Here is a 19,868-nt window from a genome sequence, read left to right on the forward strand (position 1 = left end):
AGCAAAGGGTACAAGGTAATGATCAGTCACATCATCTGAGCCGGCCGGGGCAATGCTGTCATGCAGTGTGGCCAACACTTTGTATTAGTCAGCTGACATACATGGACTGGACATGTGACAGAAGCATGAAAAAAACAGTTTGGTGTCCTAATTGCTTTTCGAGTACAGTAGTGTGAGCTCTCACGATGCGTCGGTGAGGGCTCAAATGACCCAAGTTGCTGGATTGTTTCGCTCAAAACAACACACAAATTGACTTGTTTCTTTTTTTTTGTGTGTGTGCAAAACAACTCAAAGTTGGGCTAAAATTGACCCAACTTCCTAGATGTGTACAATAGCATGTGTTAATGTTTTTTTTTTTAATGTCTATATGTGCCATGCAGTCCTCTTTTTCTGGCTTTTTGTGTCATTGTTTTGTACCAATAGCGCTAATATGTAATGGGGGGGGAAATGTCAATGCAAACACGGTCACAATTTGGCAATCAATACATTTTTCACAATGCAATGCATTCCGCTCAATACCAGCAATACATAATCATCATTCGGCAAAGGCATTCTAATTTACTCTGAGGTTCAATACATATCTGGATGGAATACAAAAAAAGAACTGTGCCATTCTTACCTGTCTTTTTCTGTTTGTTACTGGGGAGTTTCTTAACCGAGCTGCCGTGACTGAGGCGCCGAACGGGATTCAGCCATTTGCGGATGGTGTTTCCGGAGCGTTTGGGTCCGGGTGAGTTGGACTGCAGTGAGTTGAGGGATGGCTGCGGTTGGAGGTTTGCCACCGACTCAGTTGTCCCATCGGAGCCACCGACAGGATAGTTTTCTGAAGAAGGAAAATAAACCAAAATTATTTTAAGGCACATTTCTGAGGTACAGTCCTTGTAGTGCTAAATTTAGATAATAGTTCTTGTGGTCCATACACAGAATGGTCTTCCAACACTTCCGATTTCTGTTTTTAAAATCGATCAAATGTGCCAAACTCACCATTACTCAAATTTGGAGATACCGGTCCATGCTTTTCATTGGTCGGTAATATTGTGTACGTTTATTTGTAATCAAAGGAAGCACAAAAGCAAACTTTTCCACAAACCTATAGTTTACTAAACTTGGTACAACTGCCGGAATTTTTGTTTTTTTTTGCCTTGCGCAATGTGATGATCACGAGATTTGCACAATTCATTCATGTTTCAAAATCAAATGACAAGATGATGCCCACACTTAATGACTACTGAATTGCGTAGTTTCAATTTTTAGAACCAATTGTTGGTAAGAACAACGTAAGAAAAAAAAAAAAAAAATCCCGCATTGAGTGTGTCTGTGTGTGTGTGCAGTCATGTGTCAGCAGTGCGGTGGATCAGCTGTGTTCACGCACGCAGCTGCGAGCCAAGGCCTGTGGCCATGCAAATGTGTCTCAGATGGGATATGAAAGTTCAAGGGTCAGGAGGAGCTCCCGAGGTGTTTTTCGTGGAACAATAAACTATTTTCCTATTTACACCCCCAAAGCTGCATGCTGCTACGTACAGTTCGTCCTCATCCTTAATCAGCTTGCAATCTTTGTTGATAAACACGCTGTAACAGCTCACATTAAAAGCAAATGTCATCGGCCTTAAGTGGTGGAGGAATACAATGATGCTTGTCTCATGTACTATATCTGAGCAAAATTGATGGCGTTATGATCATTTCAATTAGCCTGCATGGAAATGTATTTTTTTTTGTTTTGAAAATTGTTTTTAAAAAACATTTGGCATTTTTTTGCATAGAATCAAAATGAGTTCATTTGATGACCTTTGACCAAATGAGGAGAAAATTACATTTACGTTTGAATTATGCGCAATCAAAATCTATGAACTTTTTTCACCACTGTGTTTGGAGTTTTTTTTTTTTTTTAACCAATTCCATTGATTAACATTTCATTTCTTCTATGATAGCTCTGTGGAGGATCACAACCCCCTCCCAAAAAAAGGGTGAACATCCTGGAACTCACTGAGCAAGATTTGTGGATAATTTTTGTGGTACGCACACGCACGCCAGCCTGACCTCACATTTGCTCAACACTTCACTAGTTACTCCCTTAAGTGCTGTTGTGCAAATGCAGTGTCATGTGACTTGTGCGTATTCAGCAATTGACATTCAGCTCTTGAATGTCCTTGACAGTTGCTTGACAACACAAAAAAACATGCATACACACACACACCCATATACTACAAGTGACCGATAACATTCCACTCCCCAAGAATGACACTCAAAGCACAAACTTCGTCGAAGGCTCCAAAAAACAAAAACAAATTGTATGCCAAATACTTCCACACTTACCCGCCTCACTACAGATAGAGGGAAATCTATTAGACCCTTTATTTGCACAGGCACGATATTACCACAATATTCTCGTCTATGGGGAAATGCTTCCAAACGTAAAGAACCGAGTCAGACTGGGTGGAAACAAAAACCACACACTCGCAAGCCTCCACATTTTAACTCCTTTGAGAAACTACTTTATGCCTCTAAGTGCTGCTGATTTGTTTACCAAGTATTACTTCACTTTTAAAAGTCCACATGTGAACGATGGGTTATTTTATGAATGTGAAAATAAAAGGGCAGGGTTGAGTGAAGTCTGCCGCTAAAAGTCAGGTGAGCTGGAACAACGCCGCTACTGTTGCCATCCAACACAAAAGACAGAGCGTGGCCGTCACTCAATCTTTGAACAGAACAGCCCCCTTGTCTCATCCCAGCCCGTTTTCTTTCACCCTCGCAGCACAGTCTGTTTCATTCTGTAATTATGGCGCACACACCTCGACAGAACACCCATGCACCACACACACACTGTGAATAGCTCAACCGACAACACATACGGATCGTCGCTCCACTTTGACCACTTTTCTTTACAAAACACTTAAAAGCTGTGCATAACACTAAATTATTTAAATCCAACATGGAACTCAAGTTTTACATTGGCATGTAGATTTCTTTCTGCTGAAACCAAATTTTCTATAATTTCACAGGAATGGGATCAAGTCTTGAGTGTTAGAATATGACTGCAGCTCAATTGTCATCCAAATGAAAGCAAGCCCATTTAAAATTGATTGACAATTATTGATTAATTGATCAAGAGGGGGTGTGACAAAGAAAAGCCCTAAAAATCAATCTGTTCATGACTAACTTATCATATACAGTGACTTAATATATACAAATACGTATGTCATTAGTTAAAAAAGCCGCAACTAGGTCAGCCAGTCAAGATTCCAACCAGAACATCTTGACTATGAGGCAGATGTGCACTACTATTTGGCAATTTAAATATAAATGTCAAAATAAAATACATTACATGACGAAATTTCTATTCCCATTTCATCAGTCATGTACATTCCATTGTGTGAGTGCAATTGAAACATTCTTCTATATGTTACAGTGTGGTTAGTTATTGGCAGCTGTTGTGATGACATCATATTGGAATTTAAACAAGCAGGTTTACGGTATGAAGTGAGTCAAGAAAAATCATGCGCAAGAGAACAGGAAGTCTATTATTATTATTGCTGACTTGCGCAAACAAAGATCTTTCTCATGCAAGCCCTGCTCGTAAACTCGCTTTTTTTTTTTACAATGGCCGCTCACCGACACATCTTTAGTGTCATTCATTGACAATGTCTCAGTGTTATGTTTTATGGGCTTGGGATTGTCTTCTTGTGACACCAATGACCTCTTGCCCCAAACCCGCTTGGCTGTGCGCAACCAGTGCAACCGGTTTGGCCACATACAGTAGCAATCCTGCGCAGTCACAATAAAACACGAAGCAGGCACGGGTCAAAGTCTGCTGCGGTCGTGCACACAAAGCCACAAAGTTAACGTTTAGCTGGCACACTGACCCACATAATAAACATTGGGCATACCTGGGGTGTGTTTTATTGGACTAAAACAAATCAAAGTCTTGGTCTAACTCTTCTCCTCTGCCTCATACATGGCAGCAACCTTTGCCCGACATATGCTGTCCTTCTTCTGCACGTCTGGAAGCCTTCCAGTTGATGCTTTCCCTCTAATAAGGTAAATCATGTCATTAGGACAGAAATCCTCCTGCATAATACTGAGTCGCATGTAATAGTAAAAACAACTTTCAGTTCAGAGGAGTGTTGGAAGCTGGTTCGACACTGAACAAGTTCTGAAAAATTGCTTATGATGGTGAACTTAGAAACACACACAAAGCATTTCGCTTGTGTGGACCAATAAAAAAGGGACTCATGTAAAAAGTAAGATGTCAAAAATGGAGAGATGAGCCAAAACACACAAACTGGCTTCTCCACTCCCTTGTAACACAAAGTCATGTCGGTTTCGGTTGAATTTTTTTCAACCCCTCACGTGTGCATAAAGTCAAAGACGCACATGCCCAAACAAAGGCAGTGTTCAGCTCACCTGTGCAACAGCAACAGCAGCGCTCCCAGATCCACCATCCACAGCAATGCCAGTCTCGCATCATTCTCACACACACACACTCACACACACACACACACACGGTTGATGCCTACATTTACACACCTGTATCCCACGTACACACAAATGTATAGTTGAGGCAGCCAGAATGACTGGACTGAGATTGAGAGAGGCGTACTAGAAAGAAGAGGAGGGAGGAAGAGGAGGAGCTGTAGTTCCACCTCCCCTGTAACCTTTCAGTCAGTCTCTTTAAAAGAAAAAAAACAATTTGATGCACTAAAGAGAATAGTGTTCCTAAAAAGACCATCAAATTAAAAAGAAACAAAAACAGAGAATATAAAATGAGTGGGGTCGGCGGTTCCTTAAAACGTATCCTTAAAATAATGGAGGTTTATTATCGGGAGTTTTTTCCCCCCAGTTTTGATAACCTTTCAAAGTTTTGTCTTGATTATTAATTCATTGTGAAATAATTTTGACTTTACTAATGTGTTTTAACCTTGAGGAAAATATGCCTCATGAGTGAGGGCAAACTGTATTTTGCCAATGGCAGGCAAGGGATGTCCTCAATCTTGCTTGGAAGGCAAGACAGACTGAGAAAGATTTCTTTTTGTATTTTTTAAATTTGTGTGTGTAAAGATGGCAAATTTAGTTTAAGAGATACATTATGGTGTAATGTCCCAGACCCAACAATAGGGGTCAGCATATCGTCGCTGTAGGGCAAAAACATGAACCGTCAAAAAACAAGGATCTTCCACCGTTTGAAATTGGCGAAAATTGCATAAAAATTACAGACGAGGTTGAAACAGCCCATTAATATCCGTTTGTGAAAAAAAATAATAATTTGACTTTATATGAACAAGAGATTACCACCGGGCAGTGATGATATGTACGTATACGAGATTACCTTCAATTGACCTGTCGTTATTAAAATGTATAAAAAGGTTGCACTCACCTATGCGCACACATGCACACTCACATTAAGGACAAAAATATTGGGACAGGGACAATCATCTAACATTGTTGACAACTGTATGCTTCTAAGTTGGGGAAGTTCTTTTTCTATTTTTTAATAAAATGAGCTTCATCCAGATATCACTGGAAAACCTGCTATAGTTTTATATTTCACAAGAATTTGTCTTTTTAATTTTTTGGTGCGTCCCTAATATGACTTTGTATCACACACAACAAAAAACAGTGCAGTATTTATATATATTCTATTAATTTAGTCCTAATATTAATATTTTTACTAACAATATATTGACACATGCACTGGTTCATCAAGCACATGCAAAATGGGTGTCAACCTGAAGTTGACACAAGCCTGCTGTTTGTTTGCTCATGTTGTGAAAATGTGTTGATATAAAGATTAATTCTGGAGAATCTTGAACAGACCTGAGTCCATGAATACTCGGAAACAACATATTATCATTGTCATCTTTTGCCATGGTTCATTTTACTTTACGCTTGCATGACAACCAACAATGTTCAAAAATTAGATGAGCATCTGCAGTGTGACTTACTTTCAATACACAGTTCTTATCAGATAGTTTTATTGGTTTTATGTTTTAACATTAAGAGTGGTTAACTTAATTTGTATCACGGATACAAATATAAAAATTAAATATGAGAGGCACACCCATCATGTGTTATGACTGTTAAATATTAAATATGAATACTTAATTCGATTTACATATTGATGAACTGTTTAGTATAATTTTCCAAATGTTGAACTTGAGACGTGTGAGGCAGAGTGGATAGAAAATATTGAATTCAAATTGACCATAATTTACTGGAACTGTATAAGTAAATTGTAAACACTACACCACGAGATGGTGGCACACCATTTTGCGTGACACTGCAAATTTGAAAGAAGAACAAAAGCGGCCATGCTATCTCAATTCATCAATTATTGAATGTCAAATCCTCTAAAGTGCAGAAAGTGACGGCTGTGTATTAATTTTATAATCAACATCTTTTATGAGGTATATTACGAAATAAGATTAGCTTGGAAGAATTGAGATTTGTTTACTATAAACACAAAGGGATCGGAACAATGTAAAATATATTTTGGTGCCATCCATTCCTCTTGATATATTCAATAATCTGTGCCCATTATTTTCTGTTTAAAAACCTTAAAAAAATAGAGTACCGTAAAAAAAATTGCCAAGTAGTATTTAAATGAGGTATTTCACTTCTGCCTACCTTTCCCTGAGTTAAAGAAGCAGTCCATTTCCACACTGGAGCGCGAGTGGGACACACACAGTGCCGAACTGGGTACCAGACCCTCCTGAGGTGGGTTGCGGTCGGTGGTTCGAACCAGACACCAACCTGGCCGCTCGCTGGGCCTTTCCAGCAGTTCTACTGTCTGGCCTGGAGCGAGAGAGACAAAGACAAGTAGTCATAAAAAGAAAAATATCTGACTTTGAGAAAACGCCCAATCACAAGTTGGCGAGGCAATGCGCACAGACGCTTACCGGTGCTGACGGATATCTCACTGCTACATCCTGCCGTGAAGTCCTGCAGGATCACCGTCAACTCGCAACCACCAGAGAGCTGCAGACAAAAAAATAAAAAAATAAAAAATACGGGTTAGAAAAATAGCCGCCAGCAGAACAATGCAGAAAAAGACTAAATTGCTAGTGAGGCCTGTGGTTGTGTAGTGATTCACAAAGCCGACCGGTCACAATTAACTTGCGCTGAACCATTTCATTTTCCAACAACTCCTACACATAAGGATAGGTTTGTTGGTACGTACACTTCCGTTAAAGATAGAAAGCCAAAAATGGTCACTGAACTATTTTGAAACCAAAATACTTATAAACAAACATGTTTCTATGGGATGACAAAAATAAAGTCTAGCTGATTGTCATTTGTTCAATTCCAGCACATTTCTGCAATTTGATACTCTATTTTTATGTTGTAATAATGATCGATGTGACTTTTTCCTTTAATTGATCCATTTTTTGATTGACTGAAATGTTTACAGTCTGTATTCTGTAGCTTTACCTGTTAATTTGCATTTCCGACAAACATCTTATGATCCAGAAATGGGTTAAATTAGATGCAATTCCCAATTTATATGAGAACCAAAGTGTCACCTGAACGCCCTCGGTCATGATTAGCATCAATGTTGACACAGGAAATGAATATTCCGTGTTCAAGCCTCCTAGCCAAGCAAACATGTGCTTCTTAAAAATAAGAAAAGGCCTTGCAGTGTCTTTGGAGTTCTTGCAGAATCACACATACTGCACGTATGCATAAAGAGCAAGACACTTGTCTCGCTGCAAACGCAGCTAACAGGATGCAAAGACAGATACTGTCTGAAAACACAGTGAGGATGGAAATCATTTGCTTCTCCTTTAAAACTGTCACGTTGGAGTGTGTGTGTGTGTCTATGTGTGTGTGTGTGTGTGCTTGTTAATGTTCACAAGCAGGCGCTCTTTACCGGGCTTAAGGTCGCATAGCAACATCCAGCCTGGTTACTCTACAGCTGCAGGTTACTTTATACCTGATGACAACAACAAGACAAAGCAGGTGTCTTGACTCAATCAACCTCACCATAGTTTTTTATTTTCATTCTTGAAGCATAGTTGTGTCTTGACCTTTGTGTCCCCAGTTTTCAAAGTTTTGAGCCCTTGCTTGGTTTATATTTTATCATGAGTCCAAATTTGAATTTCCGGTATAAGCAAGATTCAGATATGCTGCTGCTCGAGTGAAATGGAGAAAAAGAAGAGCGATGCACTTTCAGTCACAAAGAGTGAAAAACAATAATAAAACAAAAACACGCACAAGCAGCAGTCCACGAGTTCTCAAAACTTTCCCATCATCCAAAAACAAACAAAAAAAAAAAGTCCTGAGCTCCAAGCAAATTGCAAGTCAGTGCTACATTATCCACAGTTTGAACATTGACACGGTGCATAAATATAGGAAAATTGTACAAAAAAGTTAACTATAACTCAACTGTACAAGAGTAGTATTCTTTCAAGTACCATTAAAATGAGCCAGAGCACCACTTCTGGTACCAGACTTTGAAATCCCTCGAGTAGATACAAGCCAACCCAACTGACTCCAAGCTCTTGATTTCATTCACCATACTTGCTAACACTTTATGCATGTTTTTGTTTCACCAAACATGAAAAGTTGAAGTGATTAAGCCACAGATTTATTTGTATTAGTCATAGTCTGATTTATGACGTGCTGATTTAACTGCTTAAAAGACTGATTGAAGACATTTCAAAACATGTATGTATCATAAAATCTGCAAAAGAAAATAAGTTATTGATTGTCTTTGTTAAAAAATGCACTGGTAGAGGACCCGGAAAAAAATTGCATATTGTCTTGCAATTGTAATCATGAGGAAAACCGGGTGGATTGATTTTTTTAGAATCATTCAGTCCAAATTGACATTCAAGAACGATTCTCTTCCCCCCCCCTCATCTTCAAGTCTGATCAAAACGTTCATGTTTGTTGTCAATGGGCGTTCCCTGTTGTTATCTGTCATGTGATTGCACACAACAGGAAGCCCACGTGCGCGCGCCACCGGCTTGTGAGGGTCATATGCTTCGAGGATGCAGCGTGACAGCAGCGCAGTGAATGAAACTGCTTGCTGCACAATCACACGATTGATTTTATTTACTGTGCTTGTGGCTCTCTGCACAGTAAAGCCTTTGAATAACCACCACACATGCTTGTGTTACTGCCTGATGTATTGAGTTTGCTACGAAATGATTTTTTATGTTTATCAGCAAAAGTAAGACAAATGAATTGAATGAGCTCTTCATGACACATTGGAGGGGGATTTCCAAAAAGCTTGGGATGCAGCGCCAACCATGACGTGTTTTTCCTACTTACTATGACCTCACATTGCAGGAGGGCCGCCGTTAGACAGTCACGTGACCAGACGTGGCGGGGCATGAATCCCATTTGCACCCCTCAAGTATCACATTACTGCTGACACGGCAACTCTTTCACTTTGTGAGGGTTTTAGTGTGAGTGGGAAAGACAGCGTGATAGGGGCTAGGTTAGCGCAGCAACTGTAACATGTGAAAGAGGACAAGAAGAAAGCCATCGTGTGATCTGTGGTCTTTTTTTCCACTCCCATGCTAATTGGCCATGCCCGCTCACAAACAAAAGCCAATATTTATCAGCATATATAAGGTGCACTTCAGGTCACTGAATATTATTTTTTTCAAAACGGAATTCCTGTGTTTGACAGATTATTATTATGATGCAATATTGTTATCTGATTTGGTTTTTTTTGGGGTGTGTGTGAAATATATCACCACTATAAGTCCCATCCATCCGTTCTTTTTCTCTAAGGCCCATCACTCGAAATCAGGCGATACCAGCTTTATGTTAAGGTATCGGGTACTTATGGAGGATGTCAAAACTAGTCACCGATACTTAAGGCAAAACAAAAATGACTAAGTACTTTTTGGCAATAAGAAAAGGACGAGAGTATTCCTACTCGGTATTGGAGATTTGGTGTGAAAAAAATGGTACGGAATATCCCTAGTTCTATCTGCGACTTTTCTAGAAAGAATTTTCTGCAGGCTTCTGATTGGTTGAAAATAGAGCCTGGTCAATATGTATATTTTAAAGGAACAAAACAAAATAAAATCTCTAAAATAACTTGATAACAAATAAATAAAACAACTGACTGGAGACCAATTTGAGGCGTCCACTTTTAAAACTGCTGGGTCAAAAACAACCCGATTTGGGTCAAAAATTGGACCGACTCAGAGAGTTGGGTCAATTTGTACAAAATAACCTTCTAAAAGTTCATAAAAAAACTGAGAAACAGTTGCCCAGCTAAACAGATAAATAGAAAGGAGTCATTGAGATCAGTTGCGACACATGACGTCTTAACCTCAGACTTTCCAACTCACTCAAATTGTACGGATGGAAAACTGAACAAGAAAAAAAATAAAAAGGAAAAAGAAAACCAGTGTGACCAAAATTGGCTGTATGTCGCAACTCCAACGTAAGTGCAACAGAAGAAAACTAAAATGAGGCTTTAGAAACCACAGAAGAAAACAGCTCAACAGGAAGTCTGTTTTGTCTGGACTGACAATACATTTTCATCAAGATTTATTTTTATACATCTGTGTGGCACATCTTTAGTTAGGACTACGCAGATGTTTGATGCCACTTATGATTGCTAATTATCAATTTGTCACTGACTGCACGAAGGCTCGTGGTAGTAACGACTGACTTTCTTCCCCTCATTGTCAATCTTAAATAAATAAAAGTTCTTTAACAGCTTTTCAAGCTCCCAACATAATGAATGAAGAATTAATTTTAGAATTAATTTTGATCAATTTTATTTTAAAATCAATTTTGATCTTATTTTAATAAAAAAAAGATTCATAAAGTCAGAAAGTTGTTCCTACAATGAAGTTGATTTGGAAAAGAGCCTAAACGTCCTCTTAAGTTTTCATACACGTTAACCTTCATTTTGTCGATCCATTTTTTTTTTTATAGAGAAAAATATCACTGTGATGTATGACATGTCTAGTTAGCAGCTTGTCTCGATGTGAGTTTTGGTTGCCGGTGTTCACATTTTGCATTTGTATGTTTGTATCAATCAATAAACGGCTCAGAGTGCATTGGCAATTATGGCTCTCCCTTTTAATGGAGATGACGGAAATGAAAAAAATTATCTATAAGCTGGTGTGGAGGAGGACGAGTAACAAGCTGTGCCTTCTTAGATCACGTTTTTAACGAAACTGCGTATTATTGTGTCATGTAAACAAAATCCTTGATTGGATTTGGGGCAGGACATGATAGGCAAGGTTACGTCATCCCGTTTCCCATTTGGGCCGGTTTTGTGTTTGTTCAGTGGATGCAATAAAAATTGAGATGAAGTGTGACTATGCACATGCAGAAATAAACAAATCAAAAGCTCATATGTGTGTAATTTAAGGTGCCACTGTATTGAGTAACAGACTTGCCCAAATATGCGACTACCAATTAGCATCTGATAGCTTGCACACAAATGCTTATTGAGATTTTGTTACGTCATCGTGCATGGATGATTTCAAAATGCCAAAATATTTCTGTCCACAGTACAAGTAAATGTAGAGTAGCTGCACTTCAAACTTCTATCTTCAAAACATTTCTATCACCAAAACATTTTTAACCACCTTCATTAAAGCTTCATTGACCAATTAGAAAAAGACTGCTTGTAAAAAAAGGGGCAAAGCCCAAAGCATAAGCATTTGGATGCTCAGATTTCACTCAGGACATCTTTTACAGCGTCTGTGGCTAATGGCCCGCTTCCCGTCTCTGCGTCTCTGCACACACGCCCCGTTTAACCATTAATCTTCCCCTCAATCACACACGCGCATGCATGCATGACGCCGTCCCACCAGCCACTTTTACAACACGCTAAGTGAATGTCAACAAGACACTGTGATCCACGTTAGGTTATGTAATCAATGATTAAACTTTTTTTTTTTTTATAAATTGACTGAAAATGTTCCCCTGGCAGCACTTTAAGCACCGAGCGTCAACTTCCAAAGCATTTTTTCCACTCATTTTTGTGCGGCAAATAGTAAAACTACAATTTGCACACAACATATTCTCAAATGATGGAAATGAGTCTTTGATGACTGAAATATGATCATACAAGTGATTAAAAAGTCAGTTTAGTACAATCAATTCCACGATTGATTTTTCTCACAAGAGATCTTCCCAAATTAATCATTTCATTCATCAATAAATTTTGATCACCTCCAGCACAAGAAGTGTAAGGCAGTCAAAGAGCAACAATAAAGCCTTCAAGTCACGAATAAAAGTTGCCCCAGCAGCACGTGTACTCACTCTGCTGCTCTCTTTGAACAGCTTAAATCTCATCCACTTTGGCATGTCCAGAGCCCCTCGTCGTTTCTCCGCTTCTACCACCAGCGACCACTTTTGACCTTGCAAACACGCCCTCATCCTTGCTCGCTCGCTCACTCACTCACTCGCTCACTCCCCTCATTTGATGAACAAACAGCTGGAGTGTGTGCGGCAAGAACAGCGCTCTGCTGCTGTGTGTGTGTGTGTGTGTGTGTGTGTGTGAGCGTGTACAACAGTCATACGTCCAACAGATGGTTGCTGTGCTACACTGAATGCATTTGATTCATGAGAACACGTGCAAGCCATTTCAAGGAAGACCAAGTTGGACTGTGCACTGAAACAAAACATTTCCTCCACTCTTACTTCCTACCACTTCTTTGCAATATACACGCTTGAGGATGAATTTATGCTGATTTTCAATGTGGCCATTTAGCTTTGCTTATCACCCAACCAACATGGATCTTAAAAATATTGAAAATATTAAAACCACAAATGCTCAGACTGTAAAAAAATTTCTTGGTGATGCCCCCCCCTCCTTCCCCATAAATCCAAAATAATTTTATAGTTAAAAACTGATCTGTCCACAATAGAAAAAATATCCCCCTCTTCTGACGGGTGCAAAATGCATCAGGACACAGGAAAAGATGTGGCGATCCGCGTCACAGAATGTGTGTGTGCCTGTTTACTGCATTGACATTTAAGGGCCAAGGAGTGTGTGGGCGTGGGGTTGCACACTGAAAAGGCCACACTGTGTAATACCACAGAGGGTGACTATGGCTCACATCAGTGTGTGCGACTGTGTGTGTCACTCACTTGCCCGCTCAATCATACACACACACACACACACATTCGATTAATTGTTCATCCCTAATAAAAAAATGCAAAAAATAAAACTATGGAATCAGATTGAATGAAACACAGATTCACTAAAGGTCACTGAAAAAGTGCCCATTTTCAGGTTTGCTACTTGTGTGCAACATAAACGTGATTGTGGACCTCCAAACAAAGCTCTACATATTTGGGTGTCTAATGCAAAGTTCTTAGGGCGTTGAATCGATTGCAACTGGACTGATTTGTTTGCAATCAATTCGATGCCCTGAGAATGAAAAGGCCTGGCTGACTGAGAGTATTCACAGGTATGTAAAAACTTACCTGGACATGAGAGGCTGCTTGATAGGAAGTCTCTTGACAGATGCCCGCACAGAACCTGAATACGTTTTTCATATCCGGCGGGGTTCAGATCCATTCATAAATGCCAGTCGAGCTAGCTACAAACATTACTAGTCACTAACTACTACCACTCACTGAACATACACGCCCCCTGCTGTTGCCCTTTGTAGGAACCTGGGAGACCCTGTAGCAGCAAGGTTGATTAGGTATTGGTTAAGTGAACGGGAAAACCCCATTTCAGGATTAACCTAAAATATTCAATAACCTTTACATGTGAATTTAGTTTATCCCACGACCTTATGTTGTTTACATTACATTTTGTTGTCTTGCAGTTTTAGCAAGGCGCTAAATGGCAAAATTCATAACAGCCGTTTAATCAATAAACGTTTTCAAGGACGTCCAATTTTCTTTGCCTATCTATGACATTTCGAGTTATATATTTTTTTAAACTTTAGGTGATGATTTAATTAAACAGAATCTAAAAAAATTAAACAGTTTTGGTCACACGTCTTGCAATGCACATTCTGTTGTGTGCTCCTTGGCCACTAAGGGGCAGTATAAAACATATGAATACACTTCTTAAGACATCTTACCTACTCTCTCAGCTCTTCAGTACAGCGCTAATACCCATAGTCATCCTTCACAGAAGAGAATGATTACATGCCCGCGAGTATTGTTACAGTATATTTTTGCTTGTATTTGCACCTTTTGTTTTGTGTTATCACCTGCCCAAAGAGTAACTCACCCCTAATCTTTTTTTGGGATCATAATCTGTGTGAATGGGCATCCATGAATGCTGTCTACATTTTCAGGTCATTTTGACATTTTAGTGCATGTTTGTTGAACTCTGGAATTTAGGGCAACAATTGTCTATGTGGCGCCATCTGTTGGTTATACAATGCACTGCATGTGAATTTGGCTTTCTGAGAAAAGAACTAGATAATTTAAGGGTACCAGTACTACACTACAAAATAAAGGGAGCAATTCCAAACACAGTTTGACTCAAATGCGTGAACTTGTTTCCTGACCTTGTCACTATCCATTGTGTTCTGCGAGGTTCTGGATGCGATGGAGATGGTGTCCGGTTGGCTGCTGCCGTCTCCCTGACTGTCTCCGTCCTCACCTCCATCCCTAATCACACACACACACGTACACAAATAAGACAAGTAGCTTTTCGTAACAATCTTAAACTGCAGGAATGCGGAAAGATTCCATGTGCAAGATGGAACATTAAAGAAATATCTAATAGAAATAGAAATATAAAAGTCGATATTACAGCGTTAAGTAATAAAGACGTCACCTCTTGGCGTTATTGCGAGGTTTGGTGAGTGTTGCCGTTTTGGGTAGGTGAACGGGCTCCTTTAATGCTCCTTTGAGGTGAGTCATTCTCTCCTGGATCACCTCTCTGATGTTCTTTATCCACTCCTGTTTGGCTTCTACGCTGGACGCCTGCACGAGAACCATCAAACTTACTCAATGTATTACTTACTATACATAAAGTGTATTTGTTGTGTACAGTACTTGCCTTCAGTACAGTTTTATTGTCAGAGGAGGGAGTTCGCCCGGCCCAGAGTGCAAATTTACATGGGTCGCCTTCTATGTGCTCCGTCACCCCCAACTCTGAAGTCTGCAGAAGAAATGAAGAAAGTTCGGTTATGGTTTTTATACACTAAAAATGTCGTTGCTGGTGTATTTTTTGTTTTGTGCTGCACAAAGTGAAGCACACTCACCAGTAGTCTGTGTTTGTACTGGTATTTGGTTCTGCCCGCCGAGTCTTTGAACTCCTTGCTGAAGACCAGCGAGAATTCAAAGAGGAAGAGGTGTCGGTCCCGCCCCTTTCGGATGAGTGAGCGCGGATCCCAAACCTGGAAGCTGTCTTGCAGAATCAATTCGCCCTGCACCTCTAAGTTTTCCTCAAAACCTGGAGGGAAATACGGTCAAGTTCACCTCGACTTGATTTTTTTTTTTTTTAAGATGTAGTGGTGTACCTTCTAACATGGCGAGGTGCATGGCATCGTTGGCTCTCTTGGGCACGCTAAGCATGACCTCCAGGCCATCTTTGATCTCCCCTTTGCCCTCCTCGCAACATGACAGCAATTCCTACAGCGCGCCATTTTATATGCCGGATTCGTCATCATCGACGTAGGCATATTACTATGATTACTATTTCTACTTCGACACCTATGTCCCACCTTCAACAGCAGCTGGTACTTGGTGATTCTCTGCACCGGTTTGATGAGGTAAGACGAGATGGAGTTAGCCAGGCCGCGTCGCTGCTGAATGTCCTGATCACGTAATACACACAGAATCACAAATTAGAAAGATATCCTGATTCACACTCATAAAATTATTTTTATAAATTATATGTACATATCAAATGTACCTACATACATATTTATACGTATTCCTATTATTAATTCATTAATTTAATTTTCTCTCTTTTCTCTTCCAATTATAATCTCAAGTACTATGGCAGTGGCCATTGATACGTCACATTACATTACAATACTGCCCTCTTCTGGAAAATTAAGATAATTACAAATTCATCACTACCACAAAACGTTTTTATTTTTAGATAATCATTTTCTATAGCGCTTGTCCTTGATAGGATGACCACGAGTGACAGGATTTGCCAGCTGACTTCGGGCAAGAGGCAAGAAACACTGGACATGAAGACAAACAACTATTTGAATTTACATTTCAGAGTATTCACTGAAACCTGCACGGAAGTCGGAGTACTCTGCAAAAAAGCACAGGGAGAACATGCAAACTCCACATGGAGGGCCTGAGCCGAGATTCAAACCCAGATCCTTTTGACAATGACACAGAGGTTTATTTGTATTTATTTAATTGTGTTTCTTCCATTCAGTTTCTGTAGTACTTGCTCTCCTCACAGCTCCTGAGCCAGAGCCTCTTTATGTAACTACTTAAGGTTGAAATGTAATGAGCAAAATACTTACATCAAAAAAAGTGCCGGCGTGCTCTAGGATGAGCTGGCTAGAATCCGGTTTGTTCTTGCAGTAATCCACGTAAATGTGGAACTTGTCAGCCTGCATTAAATCAGGAAATGGGGTGATACTCATTTGTGGCACGTGATTAATTTTAATATTAATCAAATGAATAAAGTTTTACCCATGTGACGAAGCAATGACCCACATCCTCCGGCAGCTGCTCATAGTTGACCAGCTCCTTCAAGAAAATACTGCAAGTGCACACGGAACAAACATAGTCGGCATATGTTCTCAATGAACACACTGGGCCCTTCTTCAGCATAAGCTTGTTCTCCAACTAAAACAAGCATGTCCTGACAAATCCCCCAAAAGAAGAAAAATGCCAATAAAGGCCAGAAACTATCATGGATTTAAAGAAGGAATATAACAGATGAAAAAAGGGCACAAGTTCACTTTAAGTTCATGCAACAGCGTTTCCACATCACACTGGTCTGTCTACATCATGTCACTAATTTCAGCTTTTGACCTTCATTCTAACTAACAAGCATTCAGGGGAGCATTTACATGCACAATATGGGGATTTGGCACAACTGAATTAAAATCAAAGGTTAAATTGGACAGTTTTTTTTTGTCTCACAATTGTTTGCATTCTAACTTGTGGGAATAGTTTGTGGGATGTTTTTTTAACACTGCCTAGTGCAAAAAGCAAGGACCAGAAAGGAATATTTGCATGATTTTGGTGTAAAAGAATATGAGAACTAAAACACATGCAGAATGTACCGGTTGTCACTAAAATGATGCACTTGGTTAGAAAAATCAAGAAGAATCTTCTTTAAGCTGTCAAAGGTAATTGATCGACAATGAATTAACTGACAACTATTTTGATATTACTATATTAAAAGCCTACATATTAGCCTAAAAATATGGATGTAATCATTCTCCCACAACACACTTGTGTGACACTCAATAAAATATAAATTGATGAATAAGAATTGTTAAAAGCCCCTCACTTGTTGTGGAAGTCGTAGATCTCCTGCATATTGCCGAAGATGACGTGCTCCTTGTTGGCAATGGCGGGTGGGATTTCGTCCCCGCCGCGGGTCATCTCGCACAAGTAGGTCTGGAATAAACGGGTATGGCTATCAATTAGCATTTGCTGTCACAAAAACACGACGAGCTAAAACCTTCGGCAAGGCTACATGGTTGAAATGAAGTCACATGTAATAAGATCCGACTTAAACAAACACAATAAATTGCAAGATGATCAAATGATATTTTACAAAAGGTCTTGATGCTAAACGGGATTTTCTCCATGTATGTAATTTGCATCAAATTTCGATTAGCCAGAGCGATGTTATTTTTAAAAGTGGCAGGAGATTTCTCACCCATACTGGAACATGTTTTTATCCCCCCCCCCACTGCGATTTGAAGGCTGCAGGCTAGTTTTCTCACCTCCAGACATTCCTGGAGATCTCTGACGTAGGTCTTCTCTGTCTGCAGGAGCTCGGCCATGATGAACCTAAAGAAAGACAGTTTTTACAAAATATTAAATATCAAAACTGAAATTTCAAAAAACAAATGTTGAAAAAAAATATAATTTTGTGAGACGAGACAAAGGTTTTTGGGTTCATTCTGCGAAATGCAACAGGTTAATTTAAGAAGTCAACCAAGCTCAATTTGTGTTGTGTTTTGCAGCAAAAATGCAGACTCGTCACTCTGGTTTGTTGTACTCACTCTTTCTTCCTCGCCGACTTCCTTTTCTCCTCATTGACCTCATCGTTGGGCTCCCGCAGTTTGATCTCGGGGTCGTCTGACAAGCTGGCAGGAATAATATCCAACTCAAGGTCCTTGTTGTCCTGACGATGATGAAGAAAATATGACTCAACATGTAAATATATGACGAGTGTGATCGTGAAAATATTCCCACCTCGGAGGAGACGCCCAGGCTCTTCTCCAGGCTCTCCTGATACTTGGCCATCCGCAAGGAGAAGTCTCGGTAGCGGCGATCTACCGTGCTCACCCATCGCTTCAGCTCCACAACGTGGACGTGGCCTTTCTCCACCAAGTTGTCGGCCAGCTGGATAAGGAGCTTCACCTTCTCCTTTGTTTGCTAGTTAAACGAGCACATAATTATTAACTCGCAGTTTTTTTGGTATTTGGGATCTAAACTTGGAGCAAAATAATATCTCCTGACATACATATTTTCAACTTCACCACTAGGTAGAGCAACTACGCTGTAATGCAAGGATCTCTAAGATGGGTGCACTAAAAGTTCAGTAATTGGCAAAATGTTGGGATAAACAAAAAAATCAAATAAAACATTTATAGCGTATACATATATATATATATATATATATATATATATATACTATATATACAATAAATATTTTGTCTAATATGCATACCCTGGACTTTTTGTTGCAACATTCAGTGTGGTGGTTGTGTTTTGTTTTATTTTGGTTAATGACTGTGAGTATGTTGTTGTAGCTTCGTAATAAAAAAAAATAAAAAAAACGAGTGGCCCTAGTACTCCTTTCTATAAATTACAATGGCATCTCTTAATTTACACTTTTTTATCGTCCTCCATTGTAATATTGAACTCCACTTTATTTTGCTTCCATGCTTTGTTGGCTATAAAACTGTCATGACTGTTTCTAAACTTTGCTTATTATTGTAGTTGGTGTACAGCTGCACTGCATCACATGGAAAGCTGCTTGACCTCAACTAAATAAGGGTGACCCCAAATATGAGAACCAGCTCCCAGTATGTCATCCCGTGGTCATATATCGCCTTGAGAAACAAATACGGTGGCAGACAACCAACATTGTTCTCTTTTTGAATGTATCTCATTCGATCAGATGTGAAGGAGTACCTAATAAAATGACACACACACAATGTACCTTGGCAGTGAGGCGAAAGTGATGATGATCATTGAGGAGCTGTTGTGTTTCCTTGCTGCTGTCACCAGATGACACATGTGTAGCCAGGTAAACCTCACCTGTCTCCTGGATCCATTCTAGGGCCTGCGCACACACAGGCACATCATTATTTATTATGTGGCTTTAAAAAGTTTTTCCCATCATAAAATTCACCAGATGTCTCTTTAGTGCAGGACTTTCGCTCAAAGCTCGCACACGCACACAAAACGCACACACCTGCTTGGCGCTACGTTCAAAGACGAGATACTGCTGACATTGGTCCAGTCTTCTCTTCTTCAGAGTCCAGAAGTGCAGGACTCTGTTCTCCCTCTGCAGCAGCTCATTGAGAATAGCTGAAAGTAGAAATCATGGAGTCTTGCCTTGGTCCATTTCCTATATTTTACAACAATGCTGGTTTTCTGGATTTAACACAAAAAAAGGGCTTTTTGCCAACTCTCTTGTGTATGCTGTTTCACTTATGTACTTTTCATCCGGATGTATTTCTATTGGTTTTTTTTTGCTATCCGTGTATTCTAAACTTGTGTAGGCAGATTCCATCTCGAATGTT

The 19,868-nt window shown here is 39.6% G+C and overlaps 1 protein-coding gene across 5 annotated transcripts in view; it reads right to left on the minus strand.

Moving 5' to 3' along the window:
- kalrna (kalirin RhoGEF kinase a) overlaps positions 1 to 19,868 on the minus strand; it is a 60,040-nt gene that overhangs the window by 13,368 nt on the left and 26,804 nt on the right. For all 5 annotated transcript variants that reach the window (XM_037280589.1, XM_037280588.1, XM_037280590.1 and 2 more), the window contains 17 exons: positions 19,538 to 19,653; positions 19,283 to 19,405; positions 18,310 to 18,492; positions 18,117 to 18,238; positions 17,835 to 17,901; positions 17,393 to 17,502; positions 16,564 to 16,633; positions 16,392 to 16,481; positions 15,624 to 15,716; positions 15,420 to 15,531; positions 15,162 to 15,352; positions 14,957 to 15,058; positions 14,732 to 14,880; positions 14,460 to 14,562; positions 6,894 to 6,972; positions 6,622 to 6,789; positions 620 to 823 (listed from right to left, as the gene is read on the minus strand). In XM_037280589.1, coding sequence (XP_037136484.1) covers positions 620 to 823; positions 6,622 to 6,789; positions 6,894 to 6,972; positions 14,460 to 14,562; positions 14,732 to 14,880; positions 14,957 to 15,058; positions 15,162 to 15,352; positions 15,420 to 15,531; positions 15,624 to 15,716; positions 16,392 to 16,481; positions 16,564 to 16,633; positions 17,393 to 17,502; positions 17,835 to 17,901; positions 18,117 to 18,238; positions 18,310 to 18,492; positions 19,283 to 19,405; positions 19,538 to 19,653 — 2,082 coding nt within the window. The remainder of the gene's footprint in view (positions 1 to 619; positions 824 to 6,621; positions 6,790 to 6,893; positions 6,973 to 14,459; positions 14,563 to 14,731; positions 14,881 to 14,956; positions 15,059 to 15,161; positions 15,353 to 15,419; positions 15,532 to 15,623; positions 15,717 to 16,391; positions 16,482 to 16,563; positions 16,634 to 17,392; positions 17,503 to 17,834; positions 17,902 to 18,116; positions 18,239 to 18,309; positions 18,493 to 19,282; positions 19,406 to 19,537; positions 19,654 to 19,868) is intronic.

This window comes from Syngnathus acus, chromosome 21, assembly GCF_901709675.1.
Source record: "Syngnathus acus chromosome 21, fSynAcu1.2, whole genome shotgun sequence".
NCBI classification, from domain to species: Eukaryota; Metazoa; Chordata; class Actinopteri; order Syngnathiformes; family Syngnathidae; genus Syngnathus; species Syngnathus acus.